This window comes from Bufo gargarizans, chromosome 1, assembly GCF_014858855.1.
Source record: "Bufo gargarizans isolate SCDJY-AF-19 chromosome 1, ASM1485885v1, whole genome shotgun sequence".
In the NCBI taxonomy this organism is placed as follows: domain Eukaryota; kingdom Metazoa; phylum Chordata; class Amphibia; order Anura; family Bufonidae; genus Bufo; species Bufo gargarizans.
In genome coordinates this window covers 335,356,952-335,380,926 of record NC_058080.1, presented here as the reverse complement: position 1 = coordinate 335,380,926, position 23,975 = coordinate 335,356,952, and the positions used below count along the sequence as shown (strand labels likewise).

Below are 23,975 nucleotides of genomic sequence, written 5' to 3'. Positions count from 1 at the left end.
AAAAATGCAATTGTGACAAAGGTTTCAATTAACTTTTTTTTTTTACATCGTACACTATGCGGTAAAATTAACCTGTTATCTCCAGGTCAGTATGGTTACAATGATGCCACACTTGTATAATTTTTCTTGCATTTTAATTTTGAAAAAAAAAAAAACTTTGAGAAAAAAAAAATTATGAACATATTCTGATCACTATAATTTTTTTTAGTTATGTGTACGGGGCTCTCTGAGGGCTTTTGAGTGCTATCTGTACTTTTTAGTGATACAAATTTGAAGTGTGTTCAACTTTTTGATCACTTTTTATCAAAAGATTATTGGGGAGTTGAATTGACAAAAAATGCCGAATTGGCTGTTTTTATTTTTTTCCCATTACACCATTTACTGTATGTGATTAATATTGTTATATTTTAATTGTATGGGCATTTTTGCACGTGGTGATGCCCATGTTTATTTTTTTTTATTGGTTAAGTATTTTCAATTTAAGGAAAGGGTGGTTATTTGAATTGTTATATATTATATATTTGAAAAAAAATAAAATGTACTTCCTTTTTTTTGTAACTTTTTTTTAAGTCACCCTAGTTGACTATAACTGGCAATCATTAGATTGCCCATTGTGTTCATTGATAGCTATATAGCCATCATTGAACACTTAATGTTCAATATAACAATATAGTGCTGCCACCTAGTGGCCTGTATTGGTATATTCCTCTAATAGACTGTGAAGCTTCAGTCTATTACCCTAAGTTCACACCTGAGCGTTTTACAGCGCGTTCAAACGCGCTGTAAAACGCTCAACATGTGAAAACCAATGCTTCCCTATGGCCCTGGTTCACACTTGAGCGTTTTACAGCGCGTTTGAACGCGCTGTAAAACGCCCGACGCATAAACAAGTTTTTGAGCTTTTTTTGGGGCGTTTGTCGCATAGACTCATTGGACAACACTGCAGTCAATCACACAAACGCGCATAAAAACACACGACAAATACGCGCATAAAACGCACGTCTCAGAAACGCTCAGTTCTGAACCCAGGGTCAGAGTAATGTAACAAGTTCCCTGATCTCAGCCGGGCATCGCTGTGACCGGAGATGAAGCGTGCGGCTTCCGTTTCCGGTCTGCTCTGATGCCGTAGTCGCATTTGACCATCTGAAGAGGAAAATGTATGTGATCAGCCTTATCACTGATTGCATACATGTGCTGGGGGTTTCTGCTATTTTAAATAGCATAAACTTGCCGTATATGGTGCCAGCTGCACTTGTACGGCCGAGGTAGGGGTAGTGAAGGGGTTAAATGCAAACACTCCCTCTTGTAAAATGTATGGTATATCAAGCACAGCTGCAGCACTACATTCAACTGTGTTGTATATTTGGAAACATCTGAGGAGCAATAGGAGCAATAGGAGCACTTAGACTCCCTGTATTAGCAATCACTGGAATGACCTCTTGAACAGCAGGACATGAGATATTTATTAAAATGCTTTGTCTGAACCTTTAACTGGTTTCTATTGAATGCGAGTATCTATAGGTTTAAAAATTGCAATAGTTTACAACAGCCTAGTCATAATTAAAAGTTTCATACTGTAGTATATAACCAAATATCAACATAATCTACGTCTGGTGTATAAGCAATTGCTTTTTTTCATAGATTTTGTTCTGCACACTGAACACACACAAGGTGGATATGCAGAAGCTTCTTGGTGGTCAGATTGGTTTGGAAGATTTTATCTTTGCACATGTTAGAGGGGAAACCAAAGAAGTTGAGATCACTAAAACAGAAGATGCCTTGGGCCTCACAATCACTGATAATGGAGCTGGATATGCATTCATAAAGGTACATTTTTGGAGTTTTGATTCTGATAACAGAATAAATGAGGGAATTAAATAATACATGTAATTCTAATGAATGATAACTTAATGTAATGTTAATGCACTTGTTTGCATCATAGAACAGCAATATATTGTGGAATTCCAGAAGAGGGAGAACAGAAAGTCTATAGCCAAGAGAACTAACCAGTTAGGAAACTCATCTGACTTAGGCCCATTCACACAACCATATTTTTGTTCTGCATCCAATGCAAATTTTTATGCTGATCGGATATGGACCCATTTGTTTCAATGGGTGCGCAAATTATGCAGATAACATCAATATGTCCGTTCTTCTGCCCCTCAAAAAAGATAGAGAACTGTTTTGTGGGCAAGAATATGCATTGTTACAATGGGTCACCAAAAAAAAATGGATGCCACACGGATTTCATCCGTATTTTTTGCAGATCCACATTTTGCAGACTGCAAAATACATATGACCGTGTGATTTCACCCTAAACTAATGATGGCAATATACCTAAACTTGTTTGAGGTTGCCTGATAACAGGAATATTTAGTAATTGCTCAGCTATAACCTAGTGATCCCGGATTAAAGGAATTCTAATTGCTTCTTTCAAAAAGCTGTAATGTGGCCACAAAAACTGTTTTATGCTTCAAAGGATATGTACACCTTTGGGGTAATATTTTCTATTGCATTGTACTTATTTTAAGCTCATTTATTAAACTGGTCTTTTTTAAAAATATGGAATCTTTTTGTGTGTACATAGCTAAGATGCTATAGTAGCAGCCTGTGGATTTTTTGTCTTTTCAGTCATCTGTGGAGCATACCAATCAAACCGTACCAGTAAAACTGTCACCTCATCCCACAAAAAATTAGCCCCTACATAAGACAATTTAAAAAAAACTATGGCTCAGAATATGGAGAGACTAAAAAACATATTTTTTTTCCCCAAAAAATTATTATGTTAAACTGAAACAAAAAAACTAAATAAAGTAGACATATTTGATATTGTCGCGTCCATAGAACAACCTGTTCTACAAAAATAGCACATGATCTTCTAACCTGTCAGATAAACATTGTAAAAAACTAAAAAGAAAAACTGTGCCAGAACAGTCATTTTTTGGTTTCCTTGCTTAACAAAAAGCATAATATAGAGCGATCAAAAATTATATGTACCCCAAAATATCAATAAAGCTGTCACCTTATCCCATAGTTTCTGAAAAAGGGTCAATTTTTGGGAGTTTCTACTATAGGGGTGCATCAGCTTCAAATGGAACATGGTGTCTAAAAATCAGTCCGGTAAAATTTCAAAAACCATGCAGCGCTCCTTTTCTTCAGCGCCCTGCCGTGTGTCCTTACATCAGTTTACCACCACATGTGGGGTCTTTCTGTAAACTGCAGAATCAGGGTAATAATATTGAGTTTTGTTTGGCTTTTAATCCTTGATGTGTTACAGAAAAAAATTGAATAAAATCGAAAATCTGCCCAAAAAGTTAAATTTTATCTTCATTTTCCTTTAATTCTTATGGAATACCTAAAGGGTTAACAAAGTTTGTAAAATTAGTTTTGAATAACTTGAGGGATGTAGTTTGTAATATGGGGTCATTTATCGCTGATTTCTACTTTGTAAGTCCCACAAAGTGACTTTATAACTGAACTGGTCATTAAAAAGTAGGTTTTGGAAATTTTCTTAAAAATTTTAAGAATTGTTTCTATAATTCTAAACCTAAACAATAAAATTCCAAAACAATAAAATTACAAAATGATGCCAACATAAAGTAGACATATGAGGAATGTTAAGTAATAAATATTTTATGAGGTTAAGGCCTCATGCACACGGACGTTTTTTTTCACGGTCCGCAAAACGGGGTTCCGTTGGTCCGTGATCCGTGACCGTTTTTCCGTCCGTGGGTCTTCCTTGATTTTTGGAGGATCCACGGACATGAAAAAAAAAGTCATTTTGGTGTCCGCCTGGCCGTGCGGAGCCAAACGGATCCGTCCTGAATTACAATGCAAGTCAATGGGGACGGATCCGTTTGATGTTGACACAATATGGTGCCATTTCAAACGGATCCGTCCCCATTGACTTTCAATGTAAAGTCTGGAGTTCTGTTATACCATCGGATTGGAGTTTTCTCCAATCCGATGGTATATTTTAACTTGTAGCGTCCCCATCACCATGGGAACGCCTCTATGTTAGAATATACTGTCGGATATGAGCTACATCGTGAAACTCATTTCCGACAGTATATTCTAACACAGAGGCGTTCCCATGGTGATGGAGACGCTTCAGGTTAGAATATACAAAAAAACTGTGTACATGACTGTCCCCTGCTGCCTGGCAGGTGCTGCCAGGCAGCAGGGGGCAGACCCCCCCCCCCCTGTTTTTAACTCATTGGTGGCCAGTGGGCCCCCCCTCCCCTGTTGTTAACTCGTTGGTGGCCAGTGTGCGCACCCCCCTCCCTCCCTCCCTCTATTGTTTTAATACATTGGGGCCAGTGTGCGCGCGCCCCCCCAACCCCCCCTCCCTCCCTCTATTGTTTTAATACATTGGGGCCAGTGTGCGCGCGCCCCCCAACCCCCCCTCCCTCCCTCTATTGTTTTAATACATTGGGGCCAGTGTGCGCGCGCCCCCCAACCCCCCCTCCCTCCCTCTATTGTTTTAATACATTGGGGCCAGTGTGCGCACCCCCCCAACCCCCCCCCCCCCCCTCCCTCTATTGTAATCATCATCGGTGGCAGCGGAGTAGAAGATTTTCATACTTACCTGGCTGCTGGCTGCTGCGATCTCTGTGTCCGGCCGGGAGCTCCTCCTACTGGTAAGTGACAGGTCTGTGCGGCGCATTGCTGTCACTTACCAGTAGAAGGAGCTCCCGGCCGGACGCAGACATCGCAGCAGCCAGCAGCCAGGTAAGTATGAAAATCTTCCACTCCGCTGCCACCGATGATGATTACAATAGAGGGAGGGAGGGGGGGGGGGGTTGGGGGGGCGCGCGCACACTGGCCCCAATGTATTAAAACAATAGAGGGAGGGAGGGAGGGGGGGGTTGGGGGGGCGCGCGCACACTGGCCCCAATGTATTAAAACAATAGAGGGAGGGGGGGGGTTGGGGGGGCGCGCGCACACTGGCCCCAATGTATTAAAACAATAGAGGGAGGGAGGGAGGGGGGTGCGCACACTGGCCACCAACGAGTTAACAACAGGGGGGGGGGGGCCGCACAATGATATTCAAACTGGGGAGGGGGGGGGGGGTCTGCCCCCTGCTGCCTGGCAGCCCTGATCTCTTACAGGGGGATATGATGGGGTTAATTGTACTATCATATCCCCCTGTAAGAGATCGGGTGCTGCCAGGCAGCAGGGGGCAGTCTTGTACAAAGTTTGCAGTGTATTCTAACTAGAAGCGTCCCCATCACCATGGGAACGCTTCTGTGTTAGAATATACTGTCGGAAATGAGTTTTCACGAAGTGAAAACTTAGATCAGAAAAAGCTTTTATGCAGACGGATCTTCAGATCCGTCTGTATGAAAGCAACCTACGGCCACGGATCACGGACACGGATGCCAATCTTGTGTGCATCCGTGTTCTTTCACGGACCCATTGACTTGAATGGGCCCGTGAACCGTTGGCCGTGAAAAAAATAGGACAGGTCATATTTTTTTCACGGCCAGTAAACACGGCTCACGGATGCGGCTGCCAAACGGTGCATTTTCCGATTTTTCCACGGACCCATTGAAAGTCAATGGGTCCGTGAAAAAAAACGGAAAACGGCACAACGGCCACGGATGCACACAACGGTCGTGTGCATGAGGCCAAAAGCAGAGAAATTGAAATGTAGAAAATTGCTAATTTTTCCAAATATTTGGTAAATTATATTATTTTTTTTATAAAGTAGTAGGGGGCACTCTACTATCTGTTGCAGATGGACGATATTGGTAACTGATGGTACAATTCATGTAGAGAATACAATTTAGTAGAATTTATTGTATAGGATAAAAAAAAGTATGGTGGTGTAGGTCACTTACAACAAACTAAACATTACGGACAATAGATAAAATACAATATACACAATTTGGCGCAGAAAAGATAAAAAGTTATTAAAGTTAAAAAAGGGGAATAGAGATAAAAAGTTACGCTGTGCGATTCTAGTGATCGGTGTTGTGTCTTATGGAATATAGGACTTGATCTTTAAGAGCCCTGAAGTCCTTTGGTTGGAACAAAAAAAGAGTCTATCGGTCAAAAAGCTGGATTTATCGTTCGTAGTGATCCAAATGAACAGATATGCAGGTGAGTCAAATGTCACTTGGAGGGATAAGGTGCTATATGTTAGAGCTGGTTAGTGCAGCATTATTTCTTGACATTTTTACTCCAAGACAAGGTATGCAGTGAATGGCAAATGTAAAGGCATATATATCGGTACATAGGTTATATGTACTTTACCCCTCCTGAAGGCATTTTGTCCAGTAGTGGTTCGCTTGGATGATCCAGTCAGCATACGATCAGACGTCTGTTGTATGCCTAGGACCTTCCGCGTTGTTTCACATGAATTTGCCAGGTCACATGATCGGAATGGGTCCACGTGATCGGAGGGGTGCGTGAGGAGGCCGGACTGCCTCAGATGATGTCACTGTTTAAGGCGAGAGCCTGCATTGACTTGCAAGCTGCAACAATGTGAGCGAAACTTGTACTTGTACTGCTCACATCCAGAAATACATTGGTGTAGAATCCATAAATAGTAATAGCTGCTAAAAATAAAACGCGTTTCGGGGCCTGAAATAGCCCCTTCCTCAGTTGTCACACTTTTTTATATTTTTGGCGCCAAATTGTGTATATTGTATTTTATCTATTGTCCTTAACTCCTTAAGGACCGGGCTCAATTTCACCTTAAGGACCAGGCTAAATTTAGCTAATTTAACCAGTGTCACTTTATGTGGTGATAACTTTAACCACCTCCCGACCGCCTAACGCGCCGATGCGTCCGGGAGGTGGTTGATTTATTCCTCCTGGACGCATCGGCGCGTCATCTCGCGAGACGCGAGATTTCCTGTGAACGCGCGCACACAGGCGCGCGCGCTCACAGGAACAGAAGGTAAGCGAGTGGATCTCCAGCCTGCCAGCGGCGATCGCTCGCTGGCAGGCTGGAGATCCGAATTTTTTAACCCCTAACAGGTATATTAGACGCTGTTTTCATAACAGCGTCTAATATACCTCCTACCTGGTCCTCTGGTGGTCCCTTTTGTTAGGATCGACCACCAGAGGACTCAGGTAGGTCAGTACAGTCGCACCAAACACCACACTACACTACACTACACCACACCCCCCCGTCACTTATTAACCCCGTATAAACCCCTGATCACCCCATATAAACTCCCTGATCACCCCCCTGTCATTGATCACCGCCCTGTCATTGATCACCCCCCTGTCAGGCTCCGTTCAGACGTCCGCATGATTTTTACGGATCCGATCCATGTATCCATGTATCCGTAAAAATCATGCGGACGTCTGAATGGAGCCTTACAGGGGGGTGATCAATGACAGGCGGGTGATCACCCATATACACTCCCTGATCACCCCCTGTCATTGATCACCGCCCTGTCAGGCTCCATTCAGACGTCCGCATGATTTTTACGGATCCGATCCATGTATCCATGGATCCGTAAAAATCATGCGGACGTCTGAATGGAGCCTTACAGGGGGGTGATCACCCATATACACTCCCTGATCACCCCCTGTCATTGATCACCCCCCTGTCAGGCTCCATTCAGACGTCCGCATGATTTTTACGGATCCGATCCATGTATCCATGGATCCGTAAAAATCATGCGGACGTCTGAATGGAGCCTTACAGGGGGGGTGATCAGTGACAGGGGGGTGATCACCCTGATTACCCTGATCACCCCCTGTCATTGATAACCCCCCTGTAAGGCTCCATTCAGACGTCCGCATGCGTTCTGTGGATCCGATCCATGTATCCATGGATCCGTAAAAAATCATGCGGACGTCTGAATGGAGCCTTACAGGGGGGGTGATCAGTGACAGGGGGGTGATCACCCTGATTACCCTGATCACCCCCTGTCATTGATAACCCCCCTGTAAGGCTCCATTCAGACGTCCGCATGCGTTCTGTGGATCCGATCCAAGTATCCATGGATCCGTAAAAAAACATGCGGATGTCTGAATGGAGCCTTACAGGGGGGTGATCAGTGACAGGGGGGTGATCACCCTGATTACCCTGATCACCCCCTGTCATTGATAACCCCCCTGTAAGGCTCCATTCAGACGTCCGCATGCGTTTTGTGGATCTGATCCATGTATCCATGGATCCGTAAAAAATCATGCGGATGTCTGAATGGACCCTTACAGGGGGGGTGATCAGTGACAGGGGGGTGATCACCCTGATTACCCTGATCACCCCCTGTCATTGATAACCCCCCTGTAAGGCTCCATTCAGACGTCTGCATGCGTTCTGTGGATCCGATCCATGTATCCATGGATCCGTAAAAATCATGCGGACGTCTGAATGGAGCCTTACAGGGGGGGTGATCAGTGACAGGGGGGTGATTACCCTGATCACCCCCTGTCATTGATAACCCCCCTGTAAGGCTCCATTCAGACGTCCGCATGCGTTCTGTGGATCCGATCCATGTATCCATGGATCCGTAAAAAATCATGCGGATGTCTGAATGGAGCCTTACAGGGGGGGTGATCAGTGACAGGGGGGTGATCACCCTGATTACCCTGATCACCCCCTGTCATTGATAACCCCCCTGTAAGGCTCCATTCAGACGTCTGCATGCGTTCTGTGGATCCGATCCATGTATCCATGCATCCGTAAAAATCATGCGGACGTCTGAATGGAGCCTTACAGGGGGGGTGATCAGTGACAGGGGGGTGATTACCCTGATCACCCCCTGTCATTGATAACCCCCCTGTAAGGCTCCATTCAGACGTCCGCATGCGTTCTGTGGATCCGATCCATGTATCCATGGATCCGTAAAAAATCATGCGGATGTCTGAATGGAGCCTTACAGGGGGGGTGATCAGTGACAGGGGGGTGATCACCCTGATTACCCTGATCACCCCCTGTCATTGATAACCCCCCTGTAAGGCTCCATTCAGACGTCTGCATGCGTTCTGTGGATCCGATCCATGTATCCATGGATCCGTAAAAATCATGCGGACGTCTGTATGGAGCCTTACAGGGGGGGTGATCAGTGACAGGGGGGTGATCAGGGAGTCTATATGGGTGATCACCCCCCTGTCATTGATCACCCCCCTGTCATTGATCACTCCCCCCCTGGTAAGGCTCCATTCAGCCATTTTTTTTGGCACAAGTTAGCGGAAATTTTTTGTTTGTTTTTGTTTTTGTTTTTTCTTACAAAGTCTCATATTCCACTAACTTGTGTCAAAAAATAAAATCTCACATGGACGCACCATACCCCTCACGGAATCCAAATGCGTAAACATTTTTAGACATTCTCACGCTTTAGGGCCCCTAAAAAGCCAGGGCAGTATAAATACCCCACATGTGACCCCATTTCGGAAAGAAGACACCCCAAGGTATTCCGTGAGGGGCATATTGAGTCCATGAAAGATTGAAATTTTTGTCCTAAGTTAGCGGAAAGTGAGACTTTGTGAGAAAAAAAACAAAAAAAATCAATATCCGCTAACTTATGCAAAAAAAAAAAAATTCTAGGAACTCGCCAGGCCCCTCATTGAATACCTCGGGGTGTCTTCTTTCCAAAGTGGGGTCACATGTGGGGTATTTATACTGCCCTGGCTTTTTAGGGGCCCGAAAGTGTGAGAAGAAGTCTGGGATCCAAATGTCTAAAAATGCCCTCCTAAAAGGATTTTGGGCCCCTTTGCGCATCTAGGCTGCAAAAAAGTGTCACACATGTGGTATCGCCGTACTCAGGAGAAGTTGGGCAATGTGTTTTGGGGTGTCATTTTACATATACCCATGCTGGGTGAGAAAAATATCTTGGTCAAATGCCAACTTTGTATAAAAAAATGGGAAAAGTTGTCTTTTGCCAAGATATTTCTCTCACCCAGCATGGGTATATGTAAAATGACCCCCCAAAACACATTCCCCAACTTCTCCTGAGTACGGCGATACCAGATGTGTGACACTTTTTTGCAGCCAAGGTGGGCAAAGGGGCACCTTTCAGATTTCGCAGGCCATTTTTTACACATTTTGATTTCAAGGTACTTCTTACACATTTGGGCCCCTAAATTGCCAGGGCAGTATAACTACGCCACAAGTGACCCCATTTTGGAAAGAAGACACCCCAAGGTATTCCGTGGGGGGCACGGCGAGTTCCTAGAAATTTTTTATTTTTTGTCACAATTTAGCGGAAAATGATGATTTTTCTTTTTTTTTTCTTTTTTCCTTACAAAGTCTCATATTCCACTAACTTGCGACAAAAAATAAAAAATTCTAGGAACTCGCCATGCCCCTCACGGAATACCTTGGGGTGTCTTCTTTCCAAAATGGGGTCACTTGTGGCGTAGTTATACTGCCCTGGCAATTTAGGGGCCCAAATGTGTGAGAAGAACTTTGCAATCAAAATGTGTAAAAAATGCCCTGCAAAATCCGAAAGGTGCACTTTGGAATATGTGCCCCTTTGCCCACCTTGGCAGCAAAAAAGTGTGACACATCTGGTATCGCCGTACTCAGGAGAAGTTGGGCAATGTGTTTTGGGGTGTCATTTTACATATACCCATGCTGGGTGAGAAAAATATCTTGGTCAAATGCCAACTTTGTATAAAAAAATTGGAAAAGTTGTCTTTTGCCAAGATATTTCTCTCACCCAGCATGGGTATATGTAAAATGACAGCCCAAAACACATTCCCCAACTTCTCCTGAGTACGGCGATACCAGATGTGTGACACTTTTTTGATGCCAAGGTGGGCAAAGGGGCACATATTCCAAAGTGCACCTTTCGGATTTCACCGGTCATTTTTTACAGATTTTGATTGCAAAGTACTTCTCACACATTTGGGCCCCTAAATTGCCAGGGCAGTATAACTACGCCACAAGTGACCCCATTTTGGAAAGAAGACACCCCATGGTATTCCGTGAGGGGCATGGCGAGTTCCTAGAATTTTTTATTTTTTGTCGCAAGTTAGTGGAATATGAGACTTTGTAAGGAAAAAAGAGAAAAAAAAATAAATCATCATTTTCCGCTAACTTGTGACAAAAAATAAAAAATTCTAGGAACTCGCAGTGCCCCTCACGGAATACCTTAGGGTGTCTTCTTTCCAAAATGGGGTCACTTGTGGCGTAGTTATACTGCCCTGGCAATTTAGGGGCCCAAATGTGTGAGAAGAACTTTGCAATCAAAATGTGTAAAAAATGCCCTGCAAAATCCGAAAGGTGCACTTTGGAATATGTGCCCCTTTGCCCACCTTGGCAGCAAAAAAGTGTGACACATCTGGTATCGCCGTACTCAGGAGAAGTTGGGCAATGTGTTTTGGGGTGTCATTTTACATATACCCATGCTGGGTGAGAAAAATATCTTGGTCAAATGCCAACTTTGTATAAAAAAATGGGAAAAGTTGTCTTTTGCCAAGATATTTCTCTCACCCAGCATGGGTATATGTAAAATGACACCCCAAAACACATTCCCCAACTTCTCCTGAGTACGGCGATACCACATGTGTGACACTTTTTTGCTGCCAAGGTGGGCAAAGGGGCGCATATTCCAAAGTGCACCTTTCGGATTTCACCGGTCATTTCTTACACATTTTGATTGCAAAGTTCTTCTCACACATTTGGGCCCCTAAATTGCCAGGGCAGTATAACTACCCCACAAGTGACCCCATTTTGGAAAGAAGACACCCCAAGGTATTCTGTGAGGGGCATGGTGAGTTCCTAGAATTTTTTATTTTTTGTCGCAAGTTAGTGGAATATGAGACTTTGTAAGAAAAAAAAAAAAAAAAAAAAAATCATCATCATTTTCCGCTAACTTGTGACAAAAAATAAAAAGTTCTATGAACTCACTATGCCCATCAGCGAATACCTTAGGGTGTCTACTTTCCGAAATGGGGTCATTTGTGGGGTTTTTCTACTGTTTGGGCATTGTAGAACCTCAGGAAACATGACAGGTGCTCAGAAAATCAGAGCCGTTTCAAAAAGCGGAAATTCACATTTTTGTACCATAGTTTGTAAATGCTATAACTTTTACCCAAACCATTTTTTTTTTGCCCAAACATTTTTTTTTTATCAAAGACATGTAGAACTATAAATTTAGCGAAAAATTTATATATGGATGTCGTTTTTTTTGCAAAATTTCACAGCTGAAAGTGAAAAATGTCATTTTTTTGCAAAAAAATCGTTACATTTTGATTAATAACAAAAAAAGTAAAAATGTCAGCAGCAATAAAATACCACCAAATGAAAGCTCCATTAGTGAGAAGAAAAGGAGGTAAAATTCATTTGGGTGGTAAGTTGCATGACCGAGCGATAAACGGTGAAAGTAGTGTAGTGCCGAAGTGTAAAAAGTGGCCTGGTCATGAAGGGGGTTTCACCTAGCGGGGCTGAAGTGGTTAAAACCCTCTGACTTATCCAGGCCTTTCTGAGATAGTATTTTCATCACATATTGTACTTCATAACACAGGTAAAATGGAGTAAAAAAAATAATTCATTTGTATTTATAAAAAAATTACAAATTTGACCAAAATTTGGAAAAATTTGCAAATTATAATTATTACTTTACATTCCCCATATGTCTACTTCATGTTTGGATCATTTTCGGAATGACATTTTATTTGTTGGCAAGGCTTGAAGTCTGAAGTCACTTTGTGAGGCTTACATAATAGAAACCACCCAAAAATGACCCCATTCTAGAAGCTACACCCCTCAAGGAATTAAAAACTGATTTTACAAACTTTGTTAACCCTTTAGGTGTTCCACAAGAATTAATGGAAAATAGAGATACAATTTCAAAATTTCTCTTTTTTGGCAGATTTTCCATTTTTATATTTTTTTTCCAGTTACAAAGCAAGGGTTAACAAACAAAACTCAATATTTACGGCTCTGATTCTGTAGTCTACAGAAACACCCCATATGTGGTCGTAAACCGCTGTACGGGCACACGGCAGGGCACAGAAGGAAAGGAATGTCATATGGTTTTTGGAAGGCAGATTTTGCTGGACTGGTTTTTTGACACCATGATGCACCCCTAGAGAAGAAACACCAAAAAAGTGATCCTATTTTAGAAACTACGGGATAGGGTGGCAGTTTTGTTAGTACTATTTTAGGGTACATATAATTTTTGTTTGTTCTATATTACGCTTTTTGTGAGGTAAGTTGACAAAAAAATAGCTGTTTTGGCAGCGTGATTATCTGACAGGTTATATCATGTGGTATTTTTATAGACCAGGTTGTCACGGACGCGGCGATACCTAATAGTAAGGCTGTTAACAGCCTGCATTTGTGGGAGGGGCGTCTGGCTATTTATTCCCCTACCTGCCGCTCAGCCAGGCGCCCGAGCCTCACGCATTACTGCGGTATCGCGCTCCCTCTTCCAACCAGTGTCTCTACTTCCGGTATACTGTGATCACGTGCAGCCGACGTCCGCATCGCCACATGCCAGCCTGCCAGGTAGTCGGGGCTCAGCTGGCCCCGCTCCAGCTGTGTCTCACGCCCGGCCGGGTCTCTAGCCCCTGGAGTGCCGGGTTGAGATGCCGCTCTCCCCCAGGCGGCTGGGTTGGGGGAGCGGCATCCTAGCTTCATGTCCTACCGGTCACATGCCGGCTCAGGATGTGTGTCAAGGAATGATTTAAATGCTCATTTAGTTATACTGCCACCGATTCCTAAATCAATCTGGAAACCAATTATGCTCCTAGGGCTTCCAGCACAGGAGGTGTGGGCAATTCTGGTTTTATGATGCAGGTAATACTCCTGTTTTGTAGGGGGGGGGGGGGCGCAGCTTCATTGTGCTCCCCAACCCCTCCAGCAGATTACCTGTGGGCTAGAAACACCGGCCCTCAATGCAGGTGCCCGTTTATACCCGGAGCAGCTATACATAGGCTGTTCAAAAAAAAAAATAATATATATATGTACCAGAATTAAAGTTTTACAGCCCAGGTTGCCAGGGTCCCTGGATCGCCCAGGTTGCCAGGGTCCCTGGATCGCCCAGGTTGCCAGGGTCCCTGGATCGCCCAGGTTGCCAGGGTCCCTGGATCGCCCAGGTTGCCAGGGTCCCTGGATCGCCCAGGTTGCCAGGGTCCCTGGATCGCCCAGGTTGTCAGGGTCCCTGGATCGCCCAGGTTGTCAGGGTCCCTGGATCGCCCAGGTTGTCAGGGTCCCCGGATCGCCCAGGTTGTCAGGGTCCCCGGATCGCCCAGGTGGTCAGCGTCCCCGGATCGCCCAGGTGGTCAGCGTCCCCGGATCGCCCAGGTGGTCAGCGTCCCCGGATCGCCCAGGTGGTCAGCGTCCCCGGATCGCCCAGGTGGTCAGCGTCCCCGGATCGCCCAGGTGGTCAGCGTTCCTGGATCGCCCAGGTTCTGTCTTCGTTTTCTAAAGCCACCCTTCGGGGTATTCAAAAGGAGGGGAAGGGATCCGTGAGCCATAGGCAACCTGTGTCCGGTAAATTGTTCAGGGATCTTTCTTCGTCATTGGATGGTAATCCTTTTGGGCCCTTCACTAGCCTGATTTTGAAAGCGGCCATGTATTTCACCTTTTATGGATTCCTCCGGCCTGGTGATGTTCTGGCGGGTCCAAATCGCCATAACCATCCTCTGAAGCAGCATCAGTTATGGGGCCAGGGCCATTACACTCCCCTGCTACCTTCCACCAAAACCATTCAGACGGGACCCCCTTCCGAGGTTAAATTCTATCCCACGTTGAACGATTGGTGCCCAGTTCAGGTGCTGCATCAACTGCTAGCCCTCAACCAAGGTTCATCACCAGATAGCCCGCTCCTGCCACACACAGGCAAGCCTCAGCACCCTCAGTTTATATCTTTCATCCGTGCCCTCGCCCAGGGTCTAGGCTATGACCACAAGGTAATTTCGGGCCACTCATGTCGCTAGGGGAAGCCTCCGCTGCTTCTCGGCATCAGGTGCCAGCTCATGTCATCCGGTCCATGGGGCGGTGGCGGTCCTCCTGCTTTACTAGGGATATACCCAATCCTCAAGTAGAGATATCTCGTGCCTTTCGATCACTGGCTTTGTAGTTTGCAATTAAGTGTTGTACCTAACTGATGTTTTTTGCCCCCTTTTTTCACTGGTGTACCCGCGCCCGTGGCTCCCGGCACAATTCAGCCACTATGTTCAGGGCAGGTTTCTCTGCGTGCGCCAGTGGTGTCCTAGCCCTGACCATAAATAGTAAGGCTGTTAACAGCCTGCATTTGTGGGAGGGGCGTCTGGCTATTTATCCCCCTACCTGCCGCTCAGCCAGGCGCCCGAGCCTCACGCCCCTCCCTCCCGCCCTTTTTCTCAAAGCTCCCTTCAGGTATGCCCCCTTTTTTCACTGGTGTACCCGCGCCCGTGGCTCCCGGCACAATTCAGCCACTATGTTCAGGGCAGGCAGAGGCGTACATAGGAATCACTGGGCCCCATAGCAAAAATCTGAATTGGGCCCCTTAACCCCGCCCACTACCCACAATGGCCACTCCCACTTCCTGACTTTGCTCCTCCCATGCCACACCCCCATTAAATAAATTTATACATGACCTACAGAAACTGTTAGGGGTTTCCTGGGGGTGACCTGTCACATGGGATATCTGCTGCAGCCTGCAGGTCTCCTTATTTGGGGTGCCATGTTAGGCTACTTTCACACTAGTGTTCGGGTCTCCGCTTGTGAGTTCCGTTTGAAGGCTCTCACAAGCGGCACCGAACGGATCCGTCCAGCCCTAATGCATTCTGAGTGGATGCGGATCCGCTCAGAATGCATCAGTATGGCTCCGTCTGGCCTCCGCTCAGCAGGCGGACACTTGAACGCTGCTTGCAGCGTTCGGGTGTCCGCCTGGCCGTGCGGAGGCAAACGGATCCGTCCAGACTTACAATGTAAGTCAATGGGGACGGATCAGTTTGAAGTTGACACAGTAAGGCTCAATTTTCAAACGGATCCGTCCCCCATTGACTTTCAATGTAAAGTCAAAACGGATCCGTTTGCACTATCATGAACAAAAGAAAAAAAATGTTTTTTTTTTTTTTGTTCATGTTAATGCAAACGGATCCGTTCTGAACGCAAGTGTGAAAGTAGCCTTAAAGGGAATCTGTCACTAGCAATTTACCCCCAATTTTTTTTTCATGAATCCATGTTTAACAGAGTACCTGTTTTCCATCTGTCTTGTTCTTTTGATTGTGAGTCTTGTCATTTCTTCAAAAAATCGATTCTTATGATATGTAAATGAAGCTGTAAGGAGCCCAGAGGGGCGTTATTCTTTCTCCACGGTGCCCAGGAACGCCCCTCTGAAGTGCCGTGCCCGGCTAAGTTTGAAAACTAATAACGCCTCCAAATTCATCTAAATCGCCTCCCAGAGGCACGGCTAAGTGCTCAACACCCCCCTCCTCAGTGCCGCGCTCTGCGGCAAACACCCCGATCCTCCTCTCGCCGGCATCCCAAATCCCACGCAGGCGCAGTGCCGTCAGTCATCTTATCATAGCGCAGACAATCGCCGGCACTGCGCCTGCGCGGGATTTGGGATGCCAGCGAGAGGAGGATCGGATTTGGGAGGCGATTTAGATGAACTTGGAGGCGTTATTAGTTTTCAAATTTAGCCGGGCACGGCACTTCAGAGGGGCGTTCCTGGGCACCGTGGAGAAAGAATAACGCCCCTCTGGGCTCCTTACAGCGTCATTTACATATCATAAGAATCGATTTTTTGAAGAAATGACAAGACTCACAATCAAAAGAACAAGACAGATGGAAAAAAGGTACTCATGGATCCATGTTTAATAAAGTACCTTTTTTCCATCTGTGTTCTTCTTTTCCATGTCAGTCTTGTCCTTTCTTCTAAAAATCGATTCTTAGGATATGCAAATGCAGGAACGGTGCCCCTCTGAAGTGCCGTGCCCGCCTAAATATGAAAACTCTAACATCTCCATGTTTAGCTGAATCGCCTCCCAGAGGCGCGGCTAAGTCCTCAACACCCGCCCCCCTCCTCAGCGCTGCGCTCTGCAAACACCCGATCCTCCTCTCGTCGGCGTCCCAAATCCCGCGCAGGCGCAGTGCCGGCGATTGCCTGCGCCTGCGCTCTGATAATACGGCTGAGGGCAACAGCTTCAACATCGTCACTGGGCTCGGCGCATGCCCAGTGACGATGTTGAAGCTGTTGCCCTCAGCCGTATTATCAGAGCGCAGGCGCAGGCAATCGCCGGCACTGCGCCTGCGCGGGATTTGGGACGCCGACGAGAGGAAGAGCGGGTATTTGCAGAGCGCGGCGCTGAGGAGGGGGGCGGGTGTCTAGGGCCTTAGCCGCGCCTCTGGGAGGCGATTCAGCTAAACATGGGGGGGGCCCTGGGGAGAAAAGCAGCCGCATAGCCGGCTGCAGGTCAAGAGTGGGCGGGGCCTTATCTGCGCTACGGGCCCCCCAGTGCCGCGGGCCCCATAGCAGTGGCGTGGTCTGCCTCTATGGGCGGTACGCCACTGAGGGCAGGTTTCTCTGCGTGCGCCGGCGTTGTCCTAGCCCTAACCATAAATATGTTTTACACAATGTTTTCTTTTTTGAAACAAAAAAATCATGTTTTAGTGTTTCCATAGTCTGAGAGCCATAATTTTTTCAGTTATTGGGCGATTTTCTTGGGTAGGCTTTGATTTTTACGGGGTGAGATGGCGGTTTGATTGGCACTATTTTGGGGTGCATATGACTTTTTGATTGCTTGCTATTACACTTTTTGTGATGTAAAAAATGGTTTATTTAGCACAATTTTCGATACGGACGCTGTGATATCTAATATGTATACTTTTTTCAATTTCTGTAAGTTTTACACAATAACAGCTTTTTTTAAACCAAAAAATGATGTTTTAGTGTCTCCATATTCTGAGCCATAGTTTTTTTTATTTTTGGGGCGATTGTCTCAAGTAGGGGCTCATTTTTGCAGGATGAGGTAACGGTTAGATTGGTACTATTTTGGTGGGTAAATGCCTTTTTGATCGCTTGCTGTTGTACTTTTTGTAATATAAGGTGACAAAAAAATGGTTTATTTACCACAGTTTTAATTTTTTATTTTTTACAGTGTTTATCTGAGGGGTTAGGTCATGTGATATGTTTATAGAGCCGGACGATACGGACGCGGCGATGCCTAATATGTATACTCCCCCCCCCCCCCCTATTTTTTTACCAATTTTTTTTTACTTTATTTGGGGAAAATGACGTTTTGGTTTATTTTTACTTGAAACTTACATTTTTTTGGGGGGGGAAACTTAATTTTTTCAACTTTTTTTCACTTTATTTTTTTAAATCAATAGTTTTTATTCAAGATTTTTCAGGAAATCAATGACAAGTATTGACAATATTGAAATATCAATATACAATTGAGTAGTATTTCCTTGAGCGGTTTAACAAAAACCTACATATAATTAAAGAAGGGAGGGGGGGAGGGATGTAAGAGAATGGGAGGAGGGGTGAGGGAGAAACAGAACAGCACATAAGAAAACATGCGTGATAGCAAATATATTCAATTAGGTACATACATATCCGCTTGTAGTACGCAATTACAATTTGTTCCGCAGCAACTAGAATTATTGTACTTGGTGCAAGTTCGATACCTTAAGTCAGGTCAGGTCAGTTGGAGCTTTGCTCTATAATCTCCCCAATTACACCATGCTTTGTCAAACTTCAGAGAGGGTGAGAAGTTATATGATAAAATCCTTTCATATGAGTGAGTTTTATCTACTCTGTCGATTATTTCTGTAATCGTGGGAATTATTTGTGATTTCCAGTGTTTGGCTATAGATATCTTAGTTGACATAAGGAGGTGTGCTACGCTCACTCGATAAGATGGTGGGAATCTTCCTATATCAATCAGAAGCAATGCCAGTTGTGGGGTTGGCATTGTTAAGATTCCGGTCATATCAGAGATTATCATGAAGATCTGTTTCCACAGATTATTTAGAAGGGGACACTGCCACAGAATATGGAGAAATGTGCCACTACATGCACATCCTCTCCAGCAAAGGTGCGATGCACCTGGGTATATCATGCTGAGTCTGTCCGGGGTGTAGTACCAACGTAAGGCTGTTTTCATATATGACTCATAGTGAAGAGTACATCTAAAACATTTAGCAGCAAATTTAAGGGCATGTGTCCATTGGGCTTTTTCAATCGGTAGTTTTGTGTCAAGCTCCCATGATTTGAAAGGGGAGGTTTTCACAAATACCTCTTTACCACCTAGTGCGGCATATAGGGGCTTTATGCCTTTCTTTGTTGGATTTGTTTGAGACCAGGTAATAAATATCTGGTGGTCAGCCTTTACAACGAGTGGGTCGTTAGAAGTCAAGAGGTGTCTAATGCGGAGGTATTTGTAAAAATCGCGATTGGAAATATTGTATACATGGTGTATATGTTCGAAACTGTTCAGTTGGTCACCCATATACAATTCAGATATCTTATTCAGCCCTTTTTCCCTCCATGAGGATAGGTCAATGTCCTCTATGCAAATCTCTAGGAATTCTATAGGAGACCATTTGCATAAAGATTTTTCCCCGTCTGACCTTATTGAATGGTATTCTTTCCAGTTAGTCAGGGAAGCTGAGACGCTGTATGGTATATCTTTGGGCATGTTGAATGATTTGCATAAAGTAGCCAGAAGAAGGGCTTTTAGATTATGAGATGGGGACAAGGCGGCTTCTATAGACACCCAGGGGTATGATTGGGCATTTGTCCACCAATGTTTCAGATGTGAGATTTGGGTGGCAAGGTAGTAATGTTTGACATTGGGAAGACCTAAGCCTCCGGCTTTCCTATCTCTTACCAAAATGTTATAGGCTATACGGGGTTTACTTTTGTTCCAGACAAAGTTTTTCAAGGCCAGGTGTGCTTTGTGGAAGAAGACCTGTGGCAAAATGATCGGAAGGTTCCTGAATAAGTACAATCATTTCGGAAGTATAAGCATCTTGTATGATGCAATCCTCCCCAGCCAGGACACTTCACATTTGGTTAATTGATCCATCTCCGCATCCAGATTCATCATCAATGGGACGTAGTTAGCAGTATATAAAGACCCGATTTGTGTGGTAATATATACCCCTAAATATTTTATCTTATGGTCTTGCCAATCTAATGGAAATTGCAGTTTCATTTGTTTCCGGGTTGCATCCGGGATTTGTAAAGGCAGTACCTGAGACTTATCTAGGTTAAGTTTGTAGTAAGAGAGGCTACCAAAGTTTTCTATGATTTTCAGCGCCGCGGATAGGGAATTAGGGGGATCAGTGAGAGACAATATGATGTCGTCCGCATACAAGGCTATGCGGTGGTCTAATCCTCCTATATTCACTCCGTGTCTGATCGCCTGTGCTAAGGGCTCTATTGTGAGAATAAAGATGATGGGAGATAAGGGACACCCTTGCCTGGTTCCATTTGTTATGGCAAATTCATCAGACATAGTGCCATTGACAAGGACTTTCGCTGTAGGTTCTGTGTATAAAGCTTTTATCATGGAGATGATTTCCGTTGTAAAACCCATTTTATCTAACACTGAAAATGCAAAAGACCAGCTGACACGGTCAAATGCCTTTTCTGCGTCTAAGGCCACTAACGTTGATGGTATTTTCTGTTTATTCACAAAATCCACAATATTTACTATTCTTCTTGTATTGTCAGAGCCACACCTGCCCTGAACAAAGCCAACCTGGCCGGTGTCCCTTCCTAAGTCTGCCAACTTTGTTCATAAGCTTGTTAAAAAAGGACACCTGATGCCTGTGCGGTGCATAAATTGCCAAAATTGTGTACTGTGCACTATTAATAGTACCTACAAGTATTATGAACCTGCCTCCTGGGTCTATGGCAATCTCTGTTTGATTGAAGGCAACTGTGTCTTTGATAGCCAATAGTACTCCCCTTTGCATCTTTGCAAAATTTGCTTGAAAGATGTGCGGAAATTTAGGATGGTGCATTCTATGAGCATCCAAGGCCACAAGGTGAGTCTCTGACGTGCAGAAAACGTCAGATCCTTGGGAAATGTCTTCCTTCCACATCAATGAGCATTTAAGTGGGCTGTTCAGGCCCTTAACATTCATGGATGCGAGTTTAAGCGGCATGGAAATTACATAAATTGCTAGGGGGAGTTGCATATACCTTCTGCAAGAGATGTAGAGGAAAGTACCTTTGAGCTGGAATGTAATATAAAATCATCACCATATGTGCATTTGAGTATCGGCGGCGGATGGTGTACCCAAGAAAATGTGCTGTAATAATAAAGAAAATAGAAATAAAAGTAAAAGTAAAAGACAACATGGAACAATTGCACCTTACAAGATAAAGGAGCAAACATTTCAGAAAATAAGCAATCAACAGGAACGGTTGGTTGCAATTCTTTTGGGGGAAACAACCTTTCATAGGAAGTCTCTATTGGCAACTACTGACCACCTCAGGTATAAAGGTGAGTGTGATTGTTGACCTCGTTCGCCTGTCAGCGCGGTCTGTTCGCTGTTTTCCACTCCGCGGACATATGCCTTTGCTTCTCAGCTTCTGCTGGACGGTGGTTGGTGGGAATTGTGATCCCCCATTCAAATAGCAAGCGTGTTCCTTCTGCAATGGAGGAGATGTTGTGTTGCTTTCCATTTCGGGTTATCTGTAACTTCACAGGGAATCCCCAGCGTTAGGCGACATTATTTTCTCTCAGAGCAGAAGTAATAGGCATTAATTGCCTTCTCATGCGTAGAGTGGTAGCAGAGAGATCTGTGAACATTTTGATTTGGTGATATGGTGAGGGAAGTTCTTTTAGGGACCTGGCAGCCGCCATGGCCCTCTCTTTGACGTGAAAGAAATGAATCCTTGCTAGCACGTCTCGGGGCACGGAATCTGGAATATGCCTGGGCTTAACTATGCAGTGTGCACAGTCGATCACTAGCTCTCTTGATTCACAGCCTGGAAGCAACTTTTTTAGTAAGGACTGTAGACATGCAGACAGATCAGCAGACGGAATTTCCTCCGTAATGCCTCTAAACTTTATATTATTTCTTCTTGACCTGTCTTCCAGATCAGTGACTTTCGCCCTTAATGCTTCCACTTCCTCTGTTAACTCATAGTGAGAATCAATAAGCTGGTTGTGAGAATTAGCATATACCCCCATTTTATGCTCAATTTGTTCTACTCTGCTGGAGACATCTTGTAACTGTGTTTGAAGAGGGGTGTACAGCTTGATGATGTCTTGGTGCAGCGACTTATTAAGCGCCAGCAGCAGGTTTTTAATCAACGAGCCAGATGCAGGCTCATCTGAAGTCTCTATAGAGGAGAGAGTGTCTGAGAGGGCGACTGGGAGATTAGAGGTAGGTGAAACTGGTGCATTTACCTCGTGAATGTCATCCGCTGTTGCCGCCATGGGTTGTTGTCTGGCGGGAATTCCGGCTGACAAAGATGGCGCCTCCCTCTCCACTGAGTCTCCTGCTCCGTCTGTATCTTCCCAAGTCAGCGGGGAGAATCTGGATCCGCTGTCCGAGGATGGCGGCAGCTTCTTCTGTGGAGCGGGCTGAATGCTGTCTGTGTCGGCAGCAGTGTTTCCCATCTTTTGAGTCGGGGACGGAGGCTTTAGCTTTGTGATGGGGAGGTTTGTGCTCTCCTCCGTTGGCGCTTCGGACAGCTCCCGGTCTTTCTCAAAGTAAAAGTCCAATTTGCCCTGCGCCTTGCTCGATTTTCTTCCTCTGGTCATCATGCGGATTGTCACCAGAATATTTGTCCGCAAAATGGGGTAGAAAGAGGGTGATATGCAGCATAAATCCTGAGGTGGTGACGGAGCTCCTCTAACGTGCGGCCATGTAGGTCAGCGGCAAGCCACGCCCCCTCACTTTATTTTTTGTCCCACTATGGGACTTATACTTTTGGGGGTCTAATCCTTTACAATGCATTCCAATACTTCTGTATTACTCATACAGCTTCCTGCCTGTGAGATCCCGGGGGGCTGGATCTCCCAGGCTCTTCACCGAAACGCAGCTCAGATACCTCAGGAAGGCATTGCGCTGCCTTCCTTGCCATCGGGTCCCCCTACAGCCCCACGGGGACCCGATGGCACCGCCGACCGCAACCGCATGTAAAAGCCGCAAACCGCAGGTGATCGGAAATACACATGATGTACCGTTACGTCATGTGTCCTTAAGTACCGGGACAACATGCCGTACCGATACGTCATGTGTCCAGAAGAGGTTAATGTTTAGTTTGTTGTAAGTGACCTACACCACCATACTTTTTTATCCTATACAATAAATTCTACTAAATTGTATTATCTACGTGAATTGTACCATCAGTTAACAATACCGTCCATCTGGCAACAGATAGAAGAGTGCCCCCTACTTGTTTACATATCAGCTATTTCTATTATCTCCACCAGGGGGTAGGTCGCAGGGGTTGTGCACCATACATAGCAGATACAGGAGGTTAGAGCCGCTGTACTACATTCATTCCCATTTTTTATAAATAAAGGTGAAATATATTGAGTCAAATTTACCACTGTCGTGAAGTACAATGTGTCACTTAGATAAGTAAAAGTGTTCCAAAGTTATTACCACATAAAGTGACACATGTCATATTTGCAAAAAATTGTCTGGGCAGGAGGGTTAAAACTGGCCCGGGTAGTAGGGGTTAAATAGGTTTTTATGGCCGCTTAGTAGTTTAGAGATAAGGGTTATTAGATGATCGGCACAAAGTGAAAGTGATAGTACCAGTCACACAGTTAGAAAAACATTTCACCCTTTGTGACAGAATGGCTCAATATTTGTAATAAAAGCCAATGGAAAATATGACTTTTAGCCAAAAATGAGTACAATTCAATCCTGAACAAAAATTGCCTCCAAAGGTGTAAATAGCCTTTAAATCAGTCATACGTAGTTCTTCATGGGGTTATATGATTATCTAACTTCAGTTTACTTGCACCCTCTTTTTAATTTTGCTAATTTCCCCCCAAATTTTTTACAAAAATGTAGACCCCCCAACTCCATAATAATTATGGTATCAGGCATTCATATATTCCATTACAGAAATGAGGTAACAGAA

The 23,975-nt window shown here is 44.7% G+C and overlaps 1 protein-coding gene across 1 annotated transcript in view; it reads left to right on the top strand.

The window, feature by feature from the left end:
* Window positions 1-23,975, top strand: part of GIPC3 (GIPC PDZ domain containing family member 3) — a 636,449-nt gene that overhangs the window by 102,940 nt on the left and 509,534 nt on the right. The window contains exon 2 of the mRNA XM_044278737.1: window positions 1,642-1,827. Within this exon, the coding sequence (XP_044134672.1) occupies window positions 1,642-1,827 (186 nt within the window). The remainder of the gene's footprint in view (window positions 1-1,641; window positions 1,828-23,975) is intronic.